This window comes from Balaenoptera musculus, chromosome 13 (genome assembly GCF_009873245.2).
Source record: "Balaenoptera musculus isolate JJ_BM4_2016_0621 chromosome 13, mBalMus1.pri.v3, whole genome shotgun sequence".
NCBI classification, from domain to species: Eukaryota; Metazoa; Chordata; class Mammalia; order Artiodactyla; family Balaenopteridae; genus Balaenoptera; species Balaenoptera musculus.
Genome location: NC_045797.1, coordinates 60,693,090 through 60,720,721, shown reverse-complemented (window position 1 = coordinate 60,720,721; position 27,632 = coordinate 60,693,090). Strand labels below are relative to the sequence as shown.

The 27,632-nt window shown below is 35.7% G+C and overlaps 1 protein-coding gene across 4 annotated transcripts in view; it reads right to left on the bottom strand.

The window, feature by feature from the left end:
* Positions 1-8,431: 8,431 nt before the first annotated feature.
* STRN (striatin) overlaps positions 8,432-27,632 on the bottom strand; it is a 117,220-nt gene continuing 98,019 nt past the window's right edge. For all 4 annotated transcript variants that reach the window (XM_036872834.1, XM_036872835.1, XM_036872837.1 and 1 more), the window contains 3 exons: positions 24,652-24,759; positions 23,436-23,522; positions 8,432-23,348 (listed from right to left, as the gene is read on the bottom strand). In XM_036872834.1, coding sequence (XP_036728729.1) covers positions 23,179-23,348; positions 23,436-23,522; positions 24,652-24,759 — 365 coding nt within the window. In that variant the 3' untranslated portion in view covers positions 8,432-23,178. The remainder of the gene's footprint in view (positions 23,349-23,435; positions 23,523-24,651; positions 24,760-27,632) is intronic.

The following is a 27,632-nucleotide window of genomic DNA, read 5'->3' as shown; positions in this document are numbered from 1 at the left end:
GTGTTCACCCTTCTCCATGGTTTAAGGAGCAAGGCTGCATCTCGACAAAGCATACTTGGGGAACTAAAAGGGAGCTTTCTTAGCTTTTCCTCCTGAATAGGGCTTTGCCTATAAATTCTCTTAAATAAATCTATTTTCTGGAAAAAACTGGGAATGGAGAAAATTAGTTTTACTTTACTTTGACTCCTTTTCTAAGGAGGTTTCTAAATAAATCACCTGGAAACATTCAGATTATGCAGCTTCCTAAAAACAAGAGGTCTTTGTAATGTGTTGCTTTTGGTTACCAGGTCCAGAATTCTCCACAGTGAAGTTTCTCCCTGCGGGCCAGGAGCTGTTAGCAGCTGCCTAAGATTTGCAGGGGGTGGGGATGAGGAGGAAGGGAGGGGAGAAACTGGCCTTCCCGAGGGGCTTTCACGAGCCTGGCGCTATCTTTGAGGGATTTAATTGGGATAATAGATGTGAAGGCACCATTTTTACAAGGAAAAATAGAGACTCAGAGATTTTACTTGTCCCAGAGTCACACATCTGATAAGTGACAGGTTAAATCCAAGTTTTTCTTGGAAAAAAAAAAAAAGATTTAAGTAAATACAGTATGATTTTAGTAAATGCAATAAAACTATGCAGCAGTAATTTTGGGAAAACAACAAGCATTTAAGGTTTGCTCCTCATAGAAGAAAACAGAAAGCCAATAAGCTAAAAAAAGCCATGGAACAAAGTAAAGTGAAGCTATGGGTTAAAAAAGCAAGCAAAGTGCAAAAGAGAATATAGTGTGTTACATTTCATATAAGGAAAGAAGGGTAGGAAAAAAAAAAAAAAAAGAAAACTCTTTGGAGGGGACGTCCCTGGTGGTCTTAAGACTCCAAGCTCCCAATGCCGGGGGCCCAGGTTCAGTCCCTGGTCAGGGAATTAGGTCCCACATGCACGCCACAACTAATAAAAATATACCCCACACCGCAGCGAAGATCCCGTGTGCTGCAACTAAGACCCGGTGCAGCCAAATAAATAAATACTAAAAAAAAAAACAACAAAAAACTCTATGGAGCAGAGTCCATGACTTACTCGTCTTTGTATGTCCAGTGTACTCTCCAGTGACAATTTTGATCATCTGCTTGATGATGCTGTTTTTAGAGGTTAAATGATCAAATAATGGTTTCATTGAAAAACATTACTTCATTGGCTTGGGATAGTCATCATGACCTTAGATTCCTGAACTATACTGCCTTTATTGAATATCTGATTTATTTTATATAAAGGTTCCTCATACATTTTCTTCAAATGTCAGGATTAAGAGAATAGACATATTTGCTCCTGAATGTTTATCCTAGTCTTCACTGATGATCAATTTAGAATGTGTCTGTTCAAGCAAGAATAAACATAGCAAATGATCTCTTTCTCCCCCCACCAAAAAGAAATTAAAAAATAAATAAAGGGACGTTCTGAAGAAGGTTCAAATTCATAAATTCTGAATAACAGGGGATGAAGATGAAAGAAGGATGTCTAAAGTATGAAGCTGGAAGTATAGAATTATTTAAAGAAATACTGTTTTAGAACTTTCAAATACAGTATATATGTAAACTTCTTAAATGACTAGGTCCGAACAACTTTCCTGGAAAAACAAAGAAATCTTGTGCTTTTTCCTCACTGAAGAACACATTGGGTCTTACTTGATTTTGGAAACTGATTAACTCCCAGCATGTAGGAAAACAGGTATTTCTTGTTACCCAGAGACCTCTCTTGTCATTTTTCCTGGGTGTGAGTTGGTGTTGCAAGCACCCTCCTTGATCTATTTGGGCAGGAGTTTGTCTGGAGAACCTGCCAGAATAGCTTTCCTTTTGTCTTCTCAAGAAAATCAGCTGTTTCCATTGGTTTTATCTTATACATTTTATTGATTTCTGTTCTTATTTTTATCATTCCCTTTGTTCTGCTTACTTTGGGTTCACTTTACCCTTCTTTGTCTAGTTTCATATGGTGAAAGCCGAGATCATCAAATTGAGAGGTTTCTTCTTTTCCCATATAGGAGGTTAGTGCTATATAAATTTCCCTCTAAGCACTCTTTAGTTGCATCCCACACATTTTGGTATGGTTTCATTTTCATTCAGTTCAAAATACTTTCCCCCCAATATTTTAAAATAGACTTTATTTTTTTAGAGGAGTTGTAGGTTCACAACAAAACTGAACAGAAAGTACAGAGATTTCCTATACACTCCCAGTCCCCCCTTCCACACACACAGATGCCCCCACTAACATCCCCCACCAGAGTGGTACATTTATTACAATAAATTTATTACATTAACACATCATTATCACCCAAAGCTCACAGTTTACATGAGGGTTCACCCTTGGTGGTCTACATTCTGTGGGTTTTGACAAATGTATAATGACAGGTATCTACCATTATAGCATCATACAAATAGTTTCACTGCCCTAAAAATCCTCTGTGCTCTGCCTATTCATCCCTCCCTCCACTTGAATCCCTGGAAACCACTGGTCTTATTACTATCTCTAGAGTTTCCGGAACGTCATACAACTGGAATCATACACTATGTAGCCGTTTCCAGATTGGCTTCTTTCACTTAGTAATATGAATTTAAGTTTCCACCATGTCTTTTCATGACTTGACAGCTCATTTCTTTTTAGCGCTGAATAATATTCCATTGTCTGGATATACCACAGTTTATTTATCCATTTACCTACTGAAAGACATCTTGGTTGCTTCCAAGTTTTGGCAATTATGAATAAAGATTCTATAAACATCCTTGTGCAGGTTTTTGTGTGATTATAAACTTTCATCTCAGTTGGGTAAATACCAAGGAGCATGACTGCTGGATCATATGCTAAGAGCATGTTTAGTTTTGTAAGAAACTGCCAAACTGTCTTCCACAGTGGCTGTACCATTCACATTCGCACCAGCAATAAATGAATGTTCCTGTTGCTCCACACCCTTGCCAGTCTAAATACTTTTTAATTTTCCTTTGACCCTTTGGTTATTTAGAAGTGTGTTATTCAGTTTCCAAATATTTGGGGATTTTCCAGACATCTTTCTTTCATTGGCTTCTAATTTAACTTCACTGTGGTCCATGAATATACTTTGTATGATGTGAATCCTTTAAAATTTATTGAGACTTGTTTTATGGTCCAGAATATGGTCTATCTTGGTAAATGTTCTTGGCACTTGGAGAAAAAGTACATTCTGCTGTTGTTGGGTAGAATGTTCTATAAATGTCAACTAGGTCAATGTGGTTGGTAGTGTTACCCAAGTCTTCTATATCTTGACTAATTTTCTGTCTCCTTGTTCTATCAATTATTGAGAGAAGAGTGTTGAAATTGCCAACCAAAATTGTAGATTTGTCTATTTCTCCCTTCTTTCTATCAGTTTTTTTCTCCATTTATTGTGAAGCTCTGCTATTAGGTGCATAAACTTTTAGGAGTTGTGTTCTCTTGATGAATTGACCTCTTAATCATTTTGAAATGAACCTCTTTATCCCTGATAATATTCTTTTCCTTGAAATTCATTTTGTCTGATATAGTCACTGAAGCTTTCTTTTGGTATGGCATATCTTTTTCTATCCTTTTACTTTTAACCTATTTGAGTCTTTTTATTTAAAGTGGATTTCTTGTATACAGCATTCAATGTAGGCAAGGTCTCATTATTTGTACCTAATCTGTCAATCTTGCCTTTTAATTATGGTGTTTAGACCATCTACATTTAATGGTCTACGTTTAATGTGTTTACTTCTACTGTTGGGATTAAATCTACCATCTGGCTACTTGTTTTCTATGTGTCGTATCTGTTCTTTGTTCCTCTTTTCCTTCTTCTGTCTTCTTTTGGATTAACTGGATATGTATTATTATTATCTTTTGTCTCCTTTATTGGCTTATTAGCTATGTTTTTTTAAGTGGTTGCTTTAGGTTCAATAGTATATATCTATAATTTATCACAGTCTGTCTTCAAGCAATATTATACTACTTCACACATAGTATAAGAATCTTACAGCAGTATACTTGTATTTACCCTCTTTCAGACTTTGTGTTATTGTTCTCATATATTTTACTTTTACATTTACTTTACAACACTCTGTATATTATTTTTTGCTTTAAACTGTCAATTATCATTTAAATAGAAGTAGTGATTTAAAAAGAAGTAATTTTTTTCTGTTATCATCTAGTATCAATTTCCTTCTGCCTGAGTACTTGCTTTAATGTATCTGTTACTCATGAATACTTTTGGCTCTTGTATGCCTTTGTTTTTGAAATACAATTTTACTGGGTACAGAATTTCAAGTTGACAGGATTTTTTTCTTTTCAGTACTTTAAAGATGTTGTTCCACTGCCTTCTGCCATATCAGTATAGTTATAACATTTAATTGTCATTGTTTACTATCATATGCATTAATTCTGAGTCATTTTCAATTTATTACATTTTCTCCTCATTTTGGGTTGTGTTTTCCTGTCACTTTGCATACCTGATAATTGGATCCCAAATGTTACGAATTTTACTTTGTTGAGTGCTAGATATTCTTGTATATTTAAATAAATACACAAATATATATAAAAATTTATTTATATACATATATGTATATATATGAGCTTTGTTCTGGGTCACAGTTAAGCTACTTGAAAATAATTTGATCCTTTCAGGTCTTACGTTTAAGCTTTATGGCAGAACCAAAGCAACCTTTAGCCTAGGGCTGAGTTTTTTCACAGTCATGAAGCAATAATACCCTTCTGAGTCCTCTACCTAATGCCTCATATTTTATATTTCCACTATGCCTGGTGGAAACATGAGCTATTCCCAACCCTATGTAACATCATAGGATTATTCTGTCTGTACCTTTTGGGTGACTCTTTCTTCAGCTTCTGATATGTTCCTCACATGCTTATACTTATACTCAGCTGAAGACTTGGGGAGGGCCCAGTTGAGATCTCCAGAGCTCTCCTGTATATTCCACCTTGCAAACTCTAGCTGCCTTTGGACTCACCAAACTCTCAACTCCATCTTTTCTACTCACAGAGACAATCTAGGCTCTGCCTGGGTTGCAACTCCCTGTACTGAGTCATGGACAGTCTCTCGAGGCAAAAAGCTGGGGCAACAATTTGTTTTCCTCTCTGTCAGGGATTACTGTCTTGCGCTGTTGTTCAATATCTGAAAACTGTTGTTGTTGTTTTCTCTATTTTTAAAAGTTGTGTAAATCTGGTCTCTGTTTCTCCATCTTGGTCTAATTTTAAAGAGCAAAGGAAGTCCACTTTTTATATCAGAAGGTTAGAAAGTTTTGCGTTTTTTTTTTTTTTTCAAATTGCTTGGCTCAAAGTATTTATGCCTAAACATGTTTATTTTTTATGGCATTTCTTAAGTTTTTTTAGCATCTTCCAGAAAACAAACCAACCTCTTCTAAGGTTTAAAAGATAATCCTCTTGGGGTAGAAAGAATGCAAGAAGAGTCATACATCAAACTTAAACAACAACCTTAAACAACAAATTTAAACAACCACCTTGGGACAAACTCAAGGCTATATGTAAGACGATAGATTTCTTCAAGATTTGTGTGAAATTAAGCCTACTTACCATGCTTTGGTGTTTGATCATTCTTCAGAAAATGAGTGTATTCAAAGCAGGGAATGGACAAACAAGATTAGAATGATTGTGATGTCCTATGGAGGAAGCAAATGTCTCATTTGGGAGGTGATTGGAGACACTATTTTCAAGATACAAGAATATCAGGATATTGGGACTCAGTGTCTACAAATTACATATATTACCTTTCACAATCAGGTTGAGAGAGGAAAGATAAGGGAAAATGCAAAATAGAAATGAGTGACTAAGGAGATTCCATTCTAAGGTTATCTAGAGATAACCTTCTAGACAAAGGTTTGTTGTCTAACCTAACAGCCATTTGAAATTGACTTATCACTTGCCATCGCCTACCACCAGAAGCTGAAAAAGTGAGATACTCACTTTATCAACATGCACTAAATGTAGGGAGGCAATGTTCTGGCCAATGAGATATGGGGAAGTCTGCCAGAGGGAGGGCCTCTGGGAATATTTCCTTTACTGTCAAAAGGAGAAAAGTCCTAATTAGTACTGCCCTTCCCCCTTTATACCTTCTTCTTACCTTGAACTTCTATAACATGACTGGTATTGTGAGAGCCATCTTGAAGCCAAACAATAGATGAAGTTACTCTAAGAATGGCAGAAGAGAAATAAAAAGAGCCTGGATCTTTCTTCACATTTTGAACATGTACAACCAATGCCAATAACCTCCTCCTTCTTATCATAGGGGAGGAATAACCCCTAATTTTTAGGCCATTATTTGTTTGGTTTTCTTAAGCATGAAGGCTAATTCCATTCCTTGCTGAAACAGAAACAGAAAGCAAATTGGCAGGGCTGCACTTTGTCTGAATATTGAAAACAAATGGTCCAGTAATAATGACCGAACACACTTGGAATAAGATAGATAAGTGGCTAGTACTCATGACCCATTCCAGATTATTCTTTGCCATTTGTTTTACACGTTTGTACCTAAGAAGAGTTTTCAAATTCTTAGGAACTTGTCCACTGACTGTATAGTATCAGAAACCAAACTACTTTGCACACTCTTCCGAATGGCATGGAAACAAGAGAGGTTTGTATGCAGCAATGAGATTCGAGGAGAGGGGAAAAAAAGAATTGGTGTCGTTACTTTTCAAAGGTAAGGGAAACGGAGAAAAAGAGTAACACACCTCCTCAGTTACTGATCCAGGAATCTTCAGATGAGATTCTGAGCAAATTCTTGGTCTACTTTAATTTTCTCTTCCTTGTCCTTCAAGTTGCCATGGGGAATTCAGTATGAAAAATGAGTACTTCTTTTGCTTGAACCGTTCACCATTTATAATCATAGAGCCCAACAGTGAGCAGGCTATCATCCTTTTGTTTTTTATAAATTTACTTATTTATCTTTGGCTGCATTGGGTCTTTGTTGCTGAGCGCGGGCTTTCTCTACTTGCAGTGAGCAGGGGCTACTCTTCGTTGTGGTGCGTAGGCTTCTCACTGCGGTGGCTTCTCTTGTTTTGGAGCACGGGTTCTAGGCACGCGGGCTTCAGTAGTTGTGGCTCGCGGGCTCTAGAGCGCAGGCTCAGTAGTTGTGGCGCACGGGCTTAGTTGCTCCGCAGCATGTGGGATCTTCCCGGCCCAGGGCTCAAATCCGTGTCCCCTGCATTGGCAGGCAGATTCTTAACCACTGCGCCACCAGGGAAGTCCAGGCTATCATCTTTGTTGTAACTTTTGCTTCATTCAAAACTAAGCCTTTCATATATACGTAGGGCATCTTCACAATTTGCAATTCACATGGCAAGCGACACTGGCCAACTTGAGCATAACTAATTATCCTAATCCCCAAGGAGGTGAGAAGAAGCTAAGAGATGAGCTGAGTCCTCTGTATGTCTCTGAGGCAGGAAGAGTTATCGGGAGGCTTAGACACAGAAAGCCTTCCTTCCATGGCTTTCATAGCACACTGACAACCCATTTGCTTCCAAACAACTAGTACTCAGAGCAGAGATTGCCATGTCTTCCACCACTTCTGGAACACACCATAGTGCCTAGCAGCTGAGCCCTATGAACAGACAGTAACACATACAAGAAGCCAAGTTATCAGAGATGGGGGGAAAACCAACAGATCAGAAAAAGTTTTCAGTGAAACAGGGTTGTGGATGTGATGGACAACTTCCAAAAATAATTAGGTCCGTGTAAGTAGATTAAATTATAACAAACATACACAAAAGAGTCCCTGAAACTTAAAAAACAAAAGGAAAGGAGAAAGGTCATGCATGAGATGGGAATTTGTGGCCTGAAAGTGGAAAACTATCTCAAATCATAGGTCAAAATTAATTCCTTAACCAGAAGAATTTTTAAAAATTACTTCCAGACAAAAAGAGCAAGTGACATGCGAAGCAAAAAGATTCTGGTTAGCATCACACGTCTCAACTGCAACACTAAGAATATGATGTTTTTTAGGCCACTGGACAAACAGAGCAGTAATCCCAAATACTATACCCAACCAAGATATCACTTACCTATTAGGATGAAAAAAGAACTGTGGCTTACCAGAGATTCAGAGAGTATATTACCCCACCTGAGGAAAATACTAAGAAACAAACAAGATATTAATTAGAAGAGAGACTTCAATGTAGCGGAAAATAAAGGAAGCAGAGGGAAATAGGGGTGAGCAATAAACCTTAATATACGTGTATATGTGTATATAGCCAAGAGCTAGGGAGGCAAAATGCATGAGACAGTCCTACACAATAAAGAAGGCCTCGGGACCAAAAGATTTCTCAGCTAAGTTCCACCTAATCTTTAACAGGTAATTTCAATGATCTCATATTTAAACAGTTCTAAACCATAGACAAAGACGAAAATCTCCCCAATTCATTTTATGAAACAGCATTATTCTAAAAACATTTTATTGAAAAAAAATGTGTACATGTAAGTTAGATGAATTTTCATTAACTAAACAATGCACCATAAACAGGCATCCAAATAAAGAAACAAAACATTACCAGCGCTCCAGAAGTCCCCCTCAGACTTCCTTTCAGACACTGTCTCTTCCCCTGCCTACCTTCCACTGAGGATAACCACTTTCCTGACTTCTAACAGCATAGATTAGTTTTGCCTGTTTTTGTACTTTATATGAAGGAAAGCACATAGCATTCTTTTATATCTGGCTTTTTAGGCTGATCATAATGCTTCTGAGATTCATCCATATGTTGCACATAGTTATAAACTGTTCTCATTGGATCATATTCCATTGTATGAACACACAAAAATGTATTTATCCATTCTACAGGTGGATGGACTTTTAGGTAGTTTCAGGTTTGAGGCTATTAGTAATAGTGTTGCTATAAACATTCTAAAACATATCTTTTGGTGAACATATGTATGCATTTTATTGGGTGTATGCCTAGAAGCAGAATTACTAGATTCCATGGTGTGAATATTTTCACTTTAGTAGATTCTGCCAAATGGTTTTCCAATAAATTGGAAACCGTATTTGAAAAAAGTTGCCTTCTCACCAGCAGTGGGTGAGCCTTCTGATTACTCCCATATTTTGCCAACCTGCATAATTTTTTACACCTAATAAAATAATCCACTAAAGAAATCTATAGACTAATCTCACTTATGAATATTCATGCTAAAGTTCTAAATAAAAGATTAGCAACTGGAATACTGATTTATAAGAAAAGAATAACACATTATGACCAAGCAGGCTTTATTACAAGGAGACAAGAGTGGTTTCATGTCAGCAACTCCACACATAATCCAGCTAGTCAACAGATTAAAAGAAAGTAACACCTGACCACATCAAAAGATGCTGAAAAGGCATTTGATAAAATTAGCAGCTATACCTAACAGAATCTCTTGGTAAAACAGGAAAGAATGTATTTAAATAAGATAAAGATTATTTACCAAGTAGCAACACAAATATTCTAAATAACTAAATACTCAAACTATTTTAGCTAAAATCAATAACAGAGATGCCTGCTATCACTGTTATCACTCAACACTATGATGGCGTTTATAGACAATAAAGATTCTAGAAAAGAATCTGTCAAACATTGCAAAAAACGTTGAATTATTTGTGTCATCATTATATTTCTACAAATCCCAAGAGACTCTAGTGAAAACTGCTGAAATTAATGAGAAAATTTAGCAAGTATATATAGTAAAGTTGTATACAAGGTAAGTACACAGAAAAAAACAGGCTTTTCCTTTATTTATAATAAGCCTTTAGAAATGGAAATGGAAAAAAAAATCCATTCACAGTAATGACCAAAAGGCTAAGAAATAAGAATACATTTGATAAAAAAGACGCAAGACTTAAATGAAGAAAACTCTCAAATCTTACTAAAGCTATAGACAAGACCTGAGCAAACTGAAAATGATACAATTTTCTTAGTTCTTAGAAGACAATATCATATGTCAAATTTCCCAAAATTAATCTGAAAATTTAATGCAATTTCAACCCCTAATTGGATAAAGTGATCACAAATTTCAAATGGCCAAGAAAAGTAGTAAAAAGAACAGTAGGTAGGCATGTGGGGTAGGAAAATGCTCTGCCTGATCATTTTATAAAACCACTGCTCACAAACAGAATAGAAATCCACTGTAATTGAATCCATATGATATTGCCATATGTAAAGAGAACTAGAAGTGAAACAGAATAGCATACTGAGAAATAAATCTCATCATATGTGAAAATTTAATATACGACAAAGTTGGTGTTTCAATTCATTGGGAAAAGATAGTTTATTTAATAAAGGGTGCTAGAACAATTGGCAACTCACTCGGAAGAAAGTAAAGTTGCATCCATAGCTTGCATTGTATACAAAAACAAATTCCAAATGGAGTAGACAAATTAAAAATAAATAAATAAAATGCAAAAGCCATTCCAGGAGACTATACATGCCACTCAGGGGTGAAGACCTTAAACAATACAGAATACTTCAAAATATTTATATATTCATAAATGTCTGTATTTTGAAAAATAAAATAATATATTGGATATATACCAATATAAAGTTTTGAATGGGAAAAGATATTATAAATATGGTCAATAGACAAATCAAAGATCTGGAGAAAATTAGCAAATAATAAGAGAAAGAGTTTATAATACACAAAGAGCACTTATAATTTTTTTAAAAGACTGAAAATATGGGCGAAATGTTAATAAAAATCAAAAATCAAAATGAATAAAAATGAATAAAAATTTTAAATGTGAATTAAAAAATACAAATATGCAATTCACCTTAAGAGTGAAATCCAAATGGCTAAGTTTTCTATGGAAAAAGTACTCATTAATGTGGTTAATAGACAGCTTATAAGAGTTAGAAAAAAATGTTTGCAACCAAGAGTAGGAAGGCTTAATATATAAAAAGCTCCTACAAACTAAATAAAAAGACAAACACAATAGAAACATGAGCAAAAATATGAATAAAAATTAAAATGAATATAAAGGTACAAATAAAAATATGAATATTTATGGTAGGCAGAATTCTAAGATGGTCCCCATGATCTCTGCCCCTGGTGTTACTCCTATGATAATGCTACATTTACAGGGCAAAGGGCCTTTGCAGATGTAACTAAGGATACTAACCAGTTGACATTAACATACAGAAATTATCTGGGTGGACTTAACCTAGTCACATGAGCCCTTTAAAAAGACTGGTAGCAGAAAACAAAGAGTCAAAGCATGAGAAGGATTCGATGTATGCCTGCTAGCTTTGAAGATGGAGGGGACCACGTGCAAGGGCTGGAGGGTAGCCTCTAGGAGCTGAGAACAACCCTAGTTGACAGTCAGCAAGGGAATAGAGACCTCCATCTTGCAACCATCCTACAATCCCAAGGAAGCAAATTCTGCCAACATGTATGAGCTTGGAAGTGAATTCTTCCCCAGAGCCTTCAGCTAAGAGCCCAGCCTGGCACACACCTTCATTCCAGCCTTACTGGAAACTAAATAGAGAGCCCAATCAAAGCCTGCTTGAAGTTCTAACCCACAGAACCATGAGATAATCAGTGGGTGGTGTTTTAAGCTGTTAAATTTGTGGTAATTTGTTATGCAGAGATAGAAAACTAATACAATAAGTAAATTATGAATGAAATCCAAATGACCAAAGAACATATGGAAAGTTTTCCAGATTTACAGTAGTAATGAAAATGCAAATAAAAAAAACACTGCGAAATCACTATACCCACCACCAGGCTTTTTTTCCTTTCCTTTTCTTTTTTTTAAATGCTACAACAGTTTTTGCTAATGGGTATAAAGGGTAACAGTATTTTTGTACATTTACTGATGGAAATATAAACTGTCCCAGCCTTTTTGGGAGACAACATGTCAACATTTATTTAAAAATTTTAAATCGACATACCCCTTAACCCAGCAATCCTACTCCAGGGAATCTATTCCATAGAAGTAAAACCATCATGGTCATGAATATGTGCACAGGCACAATTACCATAATAGTAAAAACATGGTGACAAAGTAAATGCCCATCAATATGGAAGAGGTTTAATAACCTCTTCATCATCATACAGTATTACCCAGCACTAAAAAGAGTAAGAGCTATGACAGACTTGGAGGGATTTTTATCATACATTGTTGGATAAGAAAAGATGCAGAGGATATATATGATCCCATTTAAAGCAAACTGACCCACCCAAAAAATCTCATTATATATAAAATTGTGTGTGTATATTAAGAAATTTAAAAGCGATTATATATGTATAGACTTGTAAGGGGCTCACAATACACATTACATTTTAGAAGTTGCAGAGTAACTGTAGAAAAAGACAAAACCCCGTATGTAATGTTTGTGTATACATATTTGTAGGAATAAGAATAGATATATCAGGCTGCTACAAGGGAGGTGGGAGTGAAATGGTATGGCGGGATATGATTAGTTTTGCCATTATGCATCTTTATTATTTCATTTATTGCTCTTTTGTGATGTTCTTTTAATTAACTGTATTAAATTATAGTACTATTAATTTGTATCACTCTTTTAATCTAACATCAAATCATCTCCCTTCCCTTTTTTTTCCTCAGTACTTATCACCAATATTCAATGTATTTTACTTATTTGTTGTTTGTTTTCCCCAACTATAATGTCAGCTGCAGGTAAAGGATTTTATCTGTTCACTGCTGAATGCCAGCACCTAGAACTCTCTGGCACATAGCAGGCACTCAACTATTGAGGAAACTAATATTTTATGTATAATTTAAGGGTTCCTCTTGATGTTCATTTTAACCTGATTTCTCCTAAAAAACCTGATATTTCAGAAGCTATCAGGAGTGTGACAGAATTACATAAGAAGACTGAATTCAGGGAGTGAATAATAGTTCTTTGATACTTATTACTGCCTGACATTTTATCAGGTGTTATATATCTATTATCTCAAGTCAATCTAAGTAGGCAGATCTATAATACCCATTTTGTAGATGAAAAACCAACTCAGATTAGCTTATCTAAAGTCTCATGGCCAATCAATGTCCTGTGCCCAGGCCAAAATCCTGTTCTTTCCTCTGTGCTATACTGATTGTAAAGGAATCATGTTTCAATAATTAAAAAAGAGATAACAGTTCTTACATAATATATAGGTTTAATATTATTTTGATTTATTTAGTTGAATATTTCATAGTCACATAATTCACTGCTCTGTTGATGATTCTGTTAATGATTTAAAAGTCATTTGACTGTTAAATATAAATACCCTGTCCCTAACTAGTGTTCCTGAAACAATTAAGCTGTTCAGCTCAAGGTCTCAAGCCTCCTGGGCCCTGCTGGAGTGGCAGCAGCACACCAAGACAACACAGAACTATTCCTAGGAGACGTAATAAACATTCAGACAATTACCATCAAATCTTCAAGACAAAATCAGCCCTAAGAACATCCTGAGGGATTTTGTCCCAGACTCTTCCAACTCCAAAGCAAGCTCCCCAGAGAAATGTCTTTCTTGACAACCTTCTACTGGGAGAAGCTTCCTACCTCTTTGGAGAAAAATGCCCGTCAGGAAGAGCAGGACCATCTGAGGGTCACAAGGGAAAAGAGTGGTGGACCCTGTCTGGGCCCAAGACAGTCAAGGCAGGGTTAGGTTCCAGACTGGACAGTTCCCTGTCAAGAGATCAGAGGCCAGTGGGTTGGTGTTCAGGAGGATAGGGGGACAGAAGGGATACCACAGCAGGGCTTAGAGAGATCTCCTACTCCCCCGCATGCTTTGCTCAGTTCCAAAGCAGCCAAAACTGGAAGTGCGTAGCAGAAGAGGGTGCTGCCTTGGGCATTCTGTTGCCACCTTTCAGGTGAGGTCCAGATTCCTCCCCAAGGAGGGTGCAGACCTCAATCTTAGCGTCAGCTCCACAGACCTAAATACATTTGAGATTGCCAAGGGACTGGCAGGGATGCTTTTTTCTTTTCCTTTGTTTTTGGTGATCTGGATAGATTTAGAGTTTCAAAATGTGTTCTCTGATCACTCAATCAATAAATATTTATCGAGTACTTTCTATATGGTAAGGCACCAGGAGAAGTGTTGAGGAATATAAGAAAAACAAATATGGTCCCTGCCTCAAGGAGCTTAGAGACAGCAGCAAACAAATAACCATCAACTCTTATTTTTTAGGTGACAAGTGAGCAATACCTAATATGTAAAATCTGAGTTGAGAATGGGGTTAGAATCAAAGCATTCAGAATAAAACTCATCAATACCTGCTCCTCATGCCTCAAAAAAAAAAAAAAAAAACACAAGATTTTGAAAGATATGTATGTAAATTAGACTTATTGTATATTCCCTGCCAATCTTTGTACTCCCAAAACAATTCTAAAATTCACACAAAATAAAATGTGATTATCCGCAGAGGCAAGCTGTATGTAACTTGCATACATCAAGGGTATAAAACTGCCTTGATCTACAACCTTCAAGTTCAAAAGTAAAATTATTTCTGCCCCCAGAAAGCAATGTTTCTAAGAGAAAAAAGTCTGCTTGCAAGTTTTATTTTTTTTTATTGTAATCATCACATATATATTCCTAGGTATCCTACAACAATGAGAAATAAGGAGCTTATTGTCCTGCTTGTTTAAAAGGCTGATCAAAGGAATAAAATAAAGTCTGAATGTTTTAGAGTTGGGAAAAAACCTCGTTTCTTCTGACCCTGAGATATACAAGGAAACTGAACAGGTACTATTTCATTGAAAAAGTTTCCTCTTAAACGAACTGATTGTTAAATGGTATTTTGGCTAAACAAGCATACTTTCAAAATCTGTGCATGGCAATTGGCAGAATCTAACCTTATCCTTGTTAGCTCTGAAGGGACACTATTAACATTACTTACGTGGTATACATGCTCTATCTTAATGTTCCATTCATTTCAACATTTATCAGATGCACAAGGCTCCATGGTTTACCTGCAAGCTATGTATAAAAATACTGCTTTTCCAGTCAGCAAAATACTAAGATATTTACCACATATGAAAGAATTCCTACATGGCACTTGAGTATTGGTGGGGAGCGGGGGTCAGGCGTGTTATCCATAAATTACTGCAAAAAGATACGTGAGACCATTGCGTTCTTTTTCTAAAATACACACTGAGTGAAATAATTCCATCAATAGGATATTCTGAAATATGTGGGCTCAAAGCTTGTAGAAAAATATGTAAATATTTTAAAAAATGCTTCTAAAAGCACAAAGTCATTCAAAACAACAGAACTCATTCTATAAAAATGATTCTATCTTTTCATGAGATTACCACTTGGCTACATTAGGACATTTCTTACATGTCTGGTCTTCATTCTGACATATGCAGATGACACAGCATAACCTGGGCTTATGTTAATATAGCTTCCTACAATATAATAAAAAGCTATGTTGTCTGACACTTTAACCGGGGGACTCCTGGATACTTTTGATGTAGTTCCCCAAAATCTTTAATTTAGATGACAGGGATCAATGACAAAAAAAGCCAGAACTGGAACCATTCACTTTTACAGATCAAAAGGCTCTCAGAGGTCATCTTTACAAGTCTTTTAACAAGAAAGGAAGACAATGGGTGATGGGTCCAGATCAGAGGCTGTGTTTTCCTTTTCAGTGTGGTACATCTTTCCCCACACCCGCACCCAAGTTATCCAGCACCAAAAGTAAACTTTCTGATGAGTTTCTTTTGCTTTAAGGTAAGTTAATCTTATTTATTTCTGAAAAATTACTGCCTTGGTCCCACTTCCATAAGGAAGGAGTAGGTGATGTCAGTATACATTAACGTTTCAACACATTTTATATACACCACAAGCTGCTTATTTTCTCAACATATGCTTAACATAAAATTTTGCTTTCCATGCATGCAGTTTTTTTTTTTTAATTAAAGAAAGTTTTTCAGTTTGGGAATTCTCATTTGTGAATGATGGGTTTCCCTACCATTACCCTTAATTTGATGATGCTATTATATGAGGTAATTCAAAAATATCTTTGGTTTGAGGTTATAGATTGGGAACCTGATACACACCCTGGATCTTATAAGGACATGAAAAACTTTGGCATGTGAATTAATAATACTAATTCTAGTACTCCAAGTGCTATTTAACATGTTTTGCTGTGGGGTCTCCTTTATATCACTGGATTAACTCTCTCTTTAAAGAGGCACACAGGAAAAGTCAAAAGGGAGTTAGCATCTGGACCAGTCTTCCTGTAAGGTGAATGGCTAAATAACCAAGGACGAGAGAATTTTCTATGAAACAGACCCTTCCAGTAGGAAAGATATTGCAGATTTTATTCTCCCAAATAGTCAGATCCTTCTTCAAGTCTGACCAAAAACACCATTACCTTTAGTCTAATAACAACTAAGAATAAGAAAGGGCTTAGGGTTTTGTAGGATCTAAGTGAAACTTGAAGTGAGTGATTTTCCGTTTGGTGGGTTTTGCATTCTGTTTGGTTTTGAAAGTATATAAAATATACTAAATTAGAATTTGTGTTTCAGAAAATATGGAATCTAATTTTCAAAGCTGCATGTCAGCGCTTCTCCACAGAGCTAGAGCGTCCCCATCATTGTAAACGACAGGTATAACTGAGAAGTAACAAGTGGAGGGATGTGTTATGGTTATAGTGTTGGATGCCGCCAGATTTCCAGGTGTTCCTGGGGAATATCTAAGTGCCAGGACAACCTAGGACCCTTCAAAACCTCAGTGGTGCCCTTGGGAAACCTAAAGCAGGTTAGAATACCATTCTGAACCTGGGCTGACCCCAGAGGGTCCATCAATCCCTGAAAAACTTTTGGAGTCCTCTTGACCTTCTGAGCTAGATTACTCTAAAACAACTCCAGCAAATCACGTCTCAGTTCTCATTACAAGGGACAAAAGGGACATTTCTGACACTACTGAAAAATGTGTACATACCAAAGAATAGAACACTTGTTACTACAGCAGCATATGAAACATCATAGAACAGTGGATAGTTTCAAGGACACCAGAAGCGGTACCTTTTAGATTCTATATATTATTGTGGCTCCAGAGTGGAACAAAGAGATAGTGAGTTCTGAGCAGAAGCCCTTGAAAAATAATGTTGATCTGAAGGAGCAAGGGGTAGAAGGCTTACGCTTGCCTGTTAAGTAGCCAAACAAAGAAAAAATAAAAGCACATTAAATTTATATGTGTATGTGTATGTATAATTTTTTAAATTATGTAACTGAACACTTGAGAAAAAATACACATATGTCCCTGAAAGTATCATGATCCAATCGTGTGGGGTATTTTAATTTTACTGGTTTTCCAAAGCCCCAAACTCTCTATAATGATAAATTTCTCCACCTTCCTTACAATCAATAATTAAGATTGGTTCATTACTTTGGATTCACAGCTACTTTGTCTAATACACTTTTATTTCTCTGCCCCCCTTTACTACCTAACCCCCAAAACAAAATCAGGTTGTATTAAAGTATTTTAACTGCAAACCCACTAGATTCCAAATCTGACAAATATTTCAATTCATGAGACACCTATAGCACATTATCTATATTTGTACACTTTATTTAAAAACAAATAATACACTTAGAGCCACCAAAAAAGGATGTCTTAATTAGCTTATCCATACCCTGAATTTACAAAAGAAACTTCTTGCACCACAAAAATTAGCATTTGGATTAATTTACATTAATTGATATTACACCTAAATTTTAAAATACCTGAAGATCAAACAATCTGGCCCAGGGATCACCAGTTGGAGGGGTGAAGGGGTGTGGAGAAAAGGAGTTATTGATGAATCTGAACTGATGATGCCCTGAGGTCAGCTCTAGTAAACTGAAGTGGAGAAGACATAAAATAACCAGCAGATTACAGGATTTGTAATCCTTCTGGATTACAAAACCAGAAGTGGTTCCTCCTGAAAACAGGTATTAGATCATATAGTTGGGATAGGTATAGGGGATACCTCTTAATCTGGATTGGAAAAAAGCTGTGTGGAGAAGGGGGTTGTATTTGTTTCTCACAAGAGGCAAACTTCAGCCAAACAATGAAAAGAAAGTACGGAGGGTGGTATGTGGTAGACTGAAGGCTTTCTGATTGCTGATAACACCAAATTTAGCAGCTCTCTACAAGTCAACTGAAATACCATTCTCTAAGACACTTTCAGAGAGGAGCTAACACACAACCAGGGAAAAATCATTCTACGTTAACAAGGCACTCACTGGTTCACAGCCTGTTAAAAACCCAGGCAGACATTGGAGTTAATTTAAATTAAAATGAACTTTCTAATTTGCATCCGAGGGATGACGGGCATGTGGTCCCAGTTAAATCAAATCTAAAGCTTGACTAGCAAAGATCCAGAAAATTCTGACTCTTAAGCACCACTTCAGGAATACTCCTAGAATAAATAAGTGGGATCTAGAGATCTCTGTTTGGCTTTATATTCGCTTTTTTTTTTTTGGATTAAAAAAAAAAGATGCAATCTGTTTAATACTCTGTGAACCCCGCATCCCTTACAATGACACTGAGATCCAGTTGGATGATGGATATACAGCCAATTAAAAAACTTTCAGTGGCACAAGTAGAATGATTCAAATCATCTACCAAGGACCTGACCTGTCCTTTGTTTTTTAAACACAGATATGTTAGTTTTCTGGACCTTCTTCTAAAATGAACTGAAGGAATTGATACGTTTCAGAAAAATATACATACAATTTCTGTCAGCTACTACTTTTGTACAACCTGAATCCCAGTGTTAAACAAAATAATGCAATTATATAAATAACTAAACAACCCAGTAACAGAGGCAACTTCTGAGTAAATAAAATTAATGATTAGATACTTGAAATAGCTTTCAAAGAATAAAGTAAGCTGAAGAAAATTATACTTAAGAGCTCTTTTCCCATGTAAATCAACAACAGTTTGGCTCTTGGCTGAAAGCATCACACAGACATATACTAACCAGAGACTATCTCCAAGTCATTATCAACATTGATGATAAATTTTAAGCAGTTCTTTCAAAAGAAAATCAAAATTAATTCTAAGCTTTTCAATCTGATTTGTGACATCTTTGTTCAATATAACTTAAATGACAAAGCCTGAGAAAAGCACCAACACAGATTTTTAAATTGCATCCAACCATTATTTTAGATGTCATAAAGATTTGCTTGAGTCAAAATGGCAGCAATGACAAAGAGGTAGATATGAAAGATGCCATTTAAATACTATTCTTAGGTGGAATTTTAACTAGTTCAGGTGTTTAGTTTAAAAATGATTTTTACTAGTTGAATCTTCATCACATAAGAATCATGACATGCTCTTGTGTAAAGGGGAAATATATGAAGTACTAAAAAAGTGAGCCTTTAAAAATTACATTTACTTAGCCAACGTTAATGAGATCCCATAATTTTGGTGAATCAATAATTTCTCCTACTACCTGAACTTGACTTACAATGAAAGAATAGCCATTTTCTTCTCTACTGAAATTTCTAGGAATTCACATTCAAAATTCTTGGAAAGTACTTATGGTGCTCAGAAGAGCACGAAGACAGCGCATGAAATGTCCCCTGAAGTCCTAGAAGTTGAACAGATACATTAAAAAGACATTGATGGTCACAAATCAGGACCTTCACAGATTGGCAAACACTCACACACACACACACACACACACACACACACACACACACACACACTCTCTCTCCCTCTCTCTCTCTCTCACACCCCTTCCCCCACAAAGAAACTCAATCCTCATCCTCACTGTAAGGCTGCATTTGTATTTTTTTTTTTTTTAAAGGCACCTCTCTTTCTCTAGCTATTGCCTTCTTGATGATATCTGTTTTGTCAAAAATCCTGAATGTTCAATGGAAATAGTTCAGTACTGAGAATGGAATACTTTTCAATTCACATTTGAATAGCCAGGTTTTCTTACATTCAGATTTTAATAAACTAGAATGACAGTCTTTAAAACAAGCATGCTAGCCTATAATGAATATAGTATATACAGGAATTTAAACATTTAGAACTATATATTATACTGCAAAAGCAAACAGCACAACACTCATCATACTCGTCATCACCTGCTGTGTACACTACCTCCAAAAATGAACATACAAAACAGTAAAATGCACCTATGGTTTTATATATATATATATAGTCTATATATATTATATATATTCCTACAATATATATAATATATATTTATAAAATATACATACATTTTAGACATTTTCAAATAAATCTTCATCATTATCTCCAAAAGAAATTTATAGCAAGAATACTGAAGGAATGAAAGTCAGATAAACAAAAAATTTCTCACAAAGTTTGTTATCAGTGATACAGCTCAATTTCCCCCCTTTTAGTCATAACTAAAATGATTATAAAAGCTAAATACTTTGCATAACTAATTATCTGTTTAATGGCAAAAATTGCTAAACTTGTTCAATAGAAAAATACTGAAGGTCATTATATCACTTATGTTAAATATCTGTCTATGGTTCAAGTAGCAAATGAGCTCCATATGACAGCTGAGTTTTGAGAAGGGTGCTGCAAGCTCCCAGAGATGTATCCATAGCATGTGAAGATAAGGCAGGGACCCACATCTCCTGCTGATTTTCATACTATTCCAATACATTTCATCCAAAATATTTACAAATGAAGCACTATGACAGCATTTCAGTGACTGTTCAAATCTGGAATTTGTTCATTTTGTCAATTTTCATTGAATTTTTGATAAGCTGAGGGAAAAATCAGACACATATATATGCTTCTATCTGGTTGGAAGACAGCTTTGGCTCATTTCTACACTGAGATCATAACAGTGCTAGTGGAGAAGAATCTCTGTTTCTGGGTACAATCTCCAAGAGCACAGCACTGGCTTTCTAAGGAACTTTCAACAGTTCCATCATTTGCACTACAGTCTACATATCTCATGGTTGTTTTCTACTTACTAACAGAAAAATGCATTTCAACCATGCGGCATAAAACGCAGATGAAGAGAGTGTCTTGGTTTTGAGAATTCCAGTGACAGAAGGAAAGCAGGCACTGCAGACCTTGGAAAGTAATTAAAGCAATAATTGGTAGAACAATAGCCTGTAGTCATCCATCACAAATATGCCAATTAAGAGCACCTGACTGGAATTTTCCAGTATCCTTCTACAAATGTTAGGTCAGCAACATCATTTATTTACTTTGTGAACAATCAAAAGAGGAATTCGCCAAACACAATGTGGAATTCTATACCTGCATGGGAATATAAACATTTAACTGGTAGCTCATATCCAGGTCAAATCATTTGAATACACAAAGGAGTCCCTTGAGCCCACTGTGAACCAAAGCACAGATGAAATGACAAGGTAGCTGTGTCAAAATATTAAAGCATATCTGTATATCAATTAGGCAAATTTAACACAGGTCTTTAAAGAAAACTTGCCTGTATACTACAGAATTCCAGAGGCAGATAAGCAGAAATTTTAAAGAAAAACTGTCAATTAATATTGACACTATCGTGATAAAACTTCTTCAGGGAGTAGATGTACATATTATCAGAAGTGCCATTGTTATGCTAATGGAATACACGGGCATAGGAATGTAGGAATTATATTAAAAGGTTACAATATTTACGGATATGGACTTTTTTTAAGTCTGAGAGCCTATTAAAAATACATTTTGCTGAAAATTTGGGTATTAGTAACTTATTTCTAATTTCCAGATTGGTCTCTGACATTTTGGGCAAATAAGAAAGAGTGTGAGGAGAGGTGAGACAGTTGTAGGGATGAGGTCTATATACTGGGTCCAGACAGTGGGGTCATGGAAATCCCAAGAGTTGACCATATGTGGGTCATAGGTAAGGTGCGCTCAGGGAACCCTGGTTCTTCAAGAATGGTTTTCCCCAGAAACAGTACTGATTCACTGCCTATTAAAACATGCTGTGTATTCCAATTAGACACTGGAGGTGGGGTAGGGAGAGGGAAAGAAAGAGAGAACCCTTTAGCCAATATTATACACCAAACTATTCCATCCAGATTTCCAAGAGGTTCTTCTTCTTAGAGATATTAATAAGGGAATTCCTGGGGCACAAAACATTTGCTTTATTTAGTACTTCTGCAAAAGCAGCCGCCTGAGGTTAACCATATCCTTTGGACTATTAAAACATAATAATTATGAACTATTTTTGGTAGGTGTCAGATAATTTGAATATAAGAGACAAAGAAGAAAGAGTAGAGATCATCTGAAGCATGGTTATGTGGGTTTTGATAAATAAGTACTTGCAAATAACTTCCAGCTTTTCAACCACTGAAAGGTAAGATTTCATTGATAGGAAATAATCACTCTGGTACTATAAACATCCCATGAATAAAATGAATTTTAAAATTAACAGAAGTTATTATAAAGATATGACCTGCTTGCCATTAAAAATAAACAGAATCTTAAACCTGAATAAGTTAAATCCTTCAGTAAAAGCAGACTCTATCAACTATTCTTCATAATGGTGAGTGCTTTTGACAGCTAAACTTTAGAATGGTACCAAATCTATTTTCAAAAATGTAATACAATATAGAAATCTGCTTAAAAAGTAAATATTTGTTTAGCATTTCTGAATAATAATATATTTAACATGTTATTGCATTTCTTTTTTTCCCTCTAATAGGTAAAATGTTTTGCCAGGTGCTTTATGAGAACAGTTGAAAGGAGAGCTAAATTAAAAACTCATTTTAACACTGCCTGGTCATTATGCACATAGGGGTTAGTACAACAGATATGATAAAGATTACTGTTTTGACTACCTAATATGTTTAACAAGACTTCTCAGGGGAGAACTAGGTCTAAATTTCCATTCTTCCTCTACTCATTCCCAGCCATCAACCTTTTTAATTATCCCTTATAATGTGCCCTATTTACTCAATAGGGGTAAGCTAAACCTATGTTCTTCGCTCAGGCCTGCCTAGCGAATTAGAACAACCTCAGAAATAAAAGCTCCTATTTTGGGAAAAATTTTAAAGTTTTCAGGCTCACAGATTCAGCTGAGCTTGCAGCAACCTGAACAAACCTTAGGTTTAGAAAACGAATTGCAAAACTATACTTTAACAAATGTTCTCTGTGCTCCTTCAGCAGAACAAAAGGGCTGGATGGGTTGACTCTTGCCCCGGTCTTCTGTATCTCTTTTGTGCAGTTGATTATTTATAAAGAGCTAGAAGGTGAAGATGATGCATTGTGTCATACAAAGACTTTAGCCAGTGCATCAGCCCCAGCACTGGCTATATAGCATTTGGATGGGTGGAAAGCTACATCATGAATTGATTCTTCAAACTTTTTCCGATGAGCTGTGAACTCTTGGATACACGTCTTACTTTCTAGGTTCCATAAACGTATTGAACAGTCATGACCTATATCAAAAGAAAAGAAATTAAGAGAAAAATTACATTAAATATAAAAATGGTAAGAATAAATAAATAATCCATAGTTGTACTTACTGCCAGACATTAAGTACAGGCCATTTGGATCAACTGCTAAACTTGTAACAGCTTCTAGGTGGGCTACCATCGAGTGGATCAGTTTGCCTTTGGAAAAAGAGATTGTTACTCTTTAGTAATAGTTTACCTTATCCTGAATACAAGCCAGCTACCTCGTTGCACTGGCTTCGCCAGTCACCCCTCTTTGTGTAGTCTCTACATCAATAGCTTTTCCAACTGCTAAAACAACACGTGTCTCCCTCCCTGCTCTGGCCATGATGATAATGAGAAACAAAAGCTCAAATTTCAGCTTATATTTTTGTCTTTCACAATATGGAAGTCATTAATTTGTACACAAATATTCCTTTAAGCCATGTTCATTAACTAAAATTCAGATATTATTCATCACTGACTGCATCCTTTAGCTACAGGCAAATTATATGTGTTGTGGAAGCAGAAGAAAATACTGAGACAAAGACAAAGTAACAGAGAGAAAACCTGGCCACAATTTTGGTGGAAACAGTGTATAGAAAGAGATTAAAAATGTTAAATTATTCATCACTTGTAGCTAAGCAAAGTTAGCAAAAGTCAACACATTTACAAAGCCAGTAGCAGATACTCAGGTAAATATGGCTGCTAATACAGTGAGTTGTTCTCCCAACCTGCTCTTTATGCATTTCCTTTAGACTAGTGAAATATAAGCTAATAAAAATTGGGAAAGCCTCCACACCTCAGTGCAAATCAGTCAGGACCAAATAATCAGTATTATAATACAGAAAAAAATTAGTCCATGGAAAAACAAATAAAATAAATCAAATGACTCAGGGGTTTGCCATCTGCAACACTAAGGCTCTTCAAAAATCAAACAATTTTAAACAAAATATAATGATCATGTGCCTCTACTTCCAGCAAGTTTCTACTTTTCCACAGTATATTCAAAACAAGAGATCATTTTATTGGTATCTGAATGAATTTTTCATTGTGTTCCTAGTAATAACCTTGGCTCTAGGGCCAAAATATAACACCTGTTTACTATTAAATAAACCAAGATGATTCTATATGCTATCGTGAAGACTAGTTCTTAGCAGATTTAGATGAAGTAAAAAGAAACTGATCTGGGAGAGGATTTGTGTTTCAGTGCCTATTCGCTGACTATAAAGCCACTGACAGACACCAAAATTACAGCTGGGATTTTTTTTTTTTGCTTTAACAATGATCAATTTAAATAAATTCTTACCTGTATTGTTATCGTAGAATTTGATATGCCTGTCTTCATGAGCAGTGATGCTGATGGGAAGAGTGGGATGACTGATGACTCTATTTATTTGGCAGGAAGAGCTGGCTGCTAAGAAGAAAAAATTAAAGAGCAATACAAATTTGTCAAAGCTACTACTTCTTCACACAAAAGAGAACAGAATATTCACCTAAGAGACTGGAAAAGTAAATGATATGACTTTAACGTGTCTTTAGTTCATTTATTCTGCAACTGTGTTGTTCATAATTGCGATGTTAGGAAATGAGAATCACCTGAGCAACACTCTACTGACAAATCTAGAAGTACCTGGGAATTAGAATTTCCTTTTCCACCACCTGCTATCAATGGATGCCAGCCCAGAGCCACTGACATTTCTCATTCTACAGCGTTCTATGATACTTCTGCTACTTTAATAAAATTCCATCATTACTTCATGTAGATAATTCCCAAATTTAAATCTCAGCTCATTCTAGATACAGAGCTCTTTATCACATGGTTATCATCTAAAGATAAACATGACAAAGAGAATTTTTAACTCTTTAATCTTCTCTTTCTCATAATAGAAATGATCATTTGACAGTCTACCATGTTTGGAATCTGAAAATAGCATCCTAATAGTATTTTTTGCACACTATTTAATAGTGTTCAAAGAGATCTTAATTATACACACAATGAGACAGGCAGGCCACATGTCATTAGGTTCATAACACAGTGAATGAACCAAGGTCCAGAAAACATCTGTGACTTCCCCAAAATCATGGCAACAAAGCTAGTACCTATTCTAATTTCTACCTCTATCCCAACCAGATGACTCATGCAAATCAGGCAACTGCCAAAATTGCTACTTAAACTATCACAAGTTCCTCCTGACAGCCTTTTATGAAATGGAAATCGATTATTAAGAACTTAAGTTTAGGACTTCCCTGGTGGCGCAGTGGTTAAGAACCTGCCTGCCAATGCAGGGGACACAGGTTCGAGCCCTGGTCTGGGAAGATCCCACATGCCGTGGAGCAACTAAGCCCGTGTGCCACAACTACCGAGTCCTGCACTCTAGAGCCCGTGAGCCACAACTACTGAGCCCATGTGCCACAACTACTGAAGCCCGTGTGCCCTAGAGCCTGTGCTCCACAACGAGAAGCCACCGCAATGAGAAGCCTGCGTGCCGCAATGAAGAGTAGCCCCCGCTCCACGCAACTAGAGAAAGCCCACGTACAGCAATGAAGACCCAACACAGCCAAAAATAATAAAATAATTTATAAAAAAAAAAAAGAACTTAAGTTTAATTAGTGATTTTTGTTACAATACTTTTTACAAGAAAAAAAGGGAAAATCTACATAAAGATAACACTAATTTAAGATATGTCAAAGTTAAAAAATAATTATTATATCATGGTCTTGGGAGAAGGGATGTCCTTATAAAGTACATTATTGGGACAACTGGCAAATTTGAGTGTAAACAATAACAGCATGTGTCAATGTCAAATTTCCTGATTTTGATAATGTAATGTGCTGTCAGAGAATGTCCTTATTCTTAGGAATTACATGCTAAAGGATCTAGGGGTATAGGTACATAACGTCTCTTAAATGGCTCAGAATTTTAAATTATACACATACACAGAGAATGATAAAGTAAATGTGACAAATATGGCAAAATGTTAAAAACTGGTGAATCTGGGTGAAGGTTAACCAAGAATTCTTGTAATGTTTTTGAAACTTTTCTTTAAATTTAAAATTATTTCAAAAATAAAGAGGTCCTAAAATTTTTTAAATCTTAGAATAGGTATCATGAAGTTACACTCATAATAGAAAATATAGTGATGCATAGCTAAAAATAGCTCCAATATTAGTCTACTCTATTGGATTTTCATGTGGTTCCTAGAAATATGACATCTTAAAAGCTGAGGGTAGTCTTTTTCCAATGCTAATGGCAGGTGGCCACCCAGCCTGTTATCTAAGTGCACAACAAAAAGTCACTTGACCATGTGGAGTAAGCTCTGGGTCAGTTATATTCATTTTAAATGGTCCTAAACAAAGAATTTAGATTAAAAATTCAGCCTATGGATATTTTTTCCTCCAGAGATAACACACCACTGACCAATATCTGCTGTAAGGTCTAGCAGGAGAATAATAACAAAATACAAATACTTTAAGTAAAGTATCCGATATATTTTGGGAGAGAAGTTTCTGAGAATAGCTTCAATTACTTTGAGATCTAGAAAAGAAGCATGATAGAAATCAGGCAAAAGAAAGTTCTTATTTAGTAATACTTTTTAAGGAAATTTCTCCAGGTGATGGTAAATCAGACAAGTAAAAGTAAGCAAAATACAAAGAACACTAGAAATAAACTGAAGGCCTACTAGCCATCATTCTAACAATGAATCTAAAAGAATCCTCCAAGTATTTATATTCAGCTTATGACCTAAAAATAGTTTACCTTTTCAATGGGTTCACAAGTACCCAATTACCTGCTTCAACTACCTTTGACTTAATCATAGTCAAATCATCACTGCCATTAATAAGAAGAAAGGTAATTTATTCTGATTCTAACAACAAACATCTTCCATCCTTTTAAACTACATGAAATTCACTTTTACCTTAAAACATGTTTGGTCTGAACTTTAATTTAAAAAAACACCTGCTAAATTCCAGAATACAATAACATAGTCAAATATAAACAGCTAAGAGAGTCACAGTAGAAAGAAATAAATTTGCTTTATATAACTCTAAAGTAATCAAACTGATAACTTAGGAAATGTCAGGACATATTATTGTAACTCGAAATAGTTATCACTTATTCCAACAATGCTGCCTTTGCTCAAAACATTCTCGGCAGTCTTCTTCAGAAAATGCTTCTAGTATCACGCAAAAAGTCACATGACTTTACAGTTATACATCGTGAGGGAGAAACGGAATTGCCTAGTTTAGCTTATCCATCTCACTCACTGACTTGAGACCTTATTAATT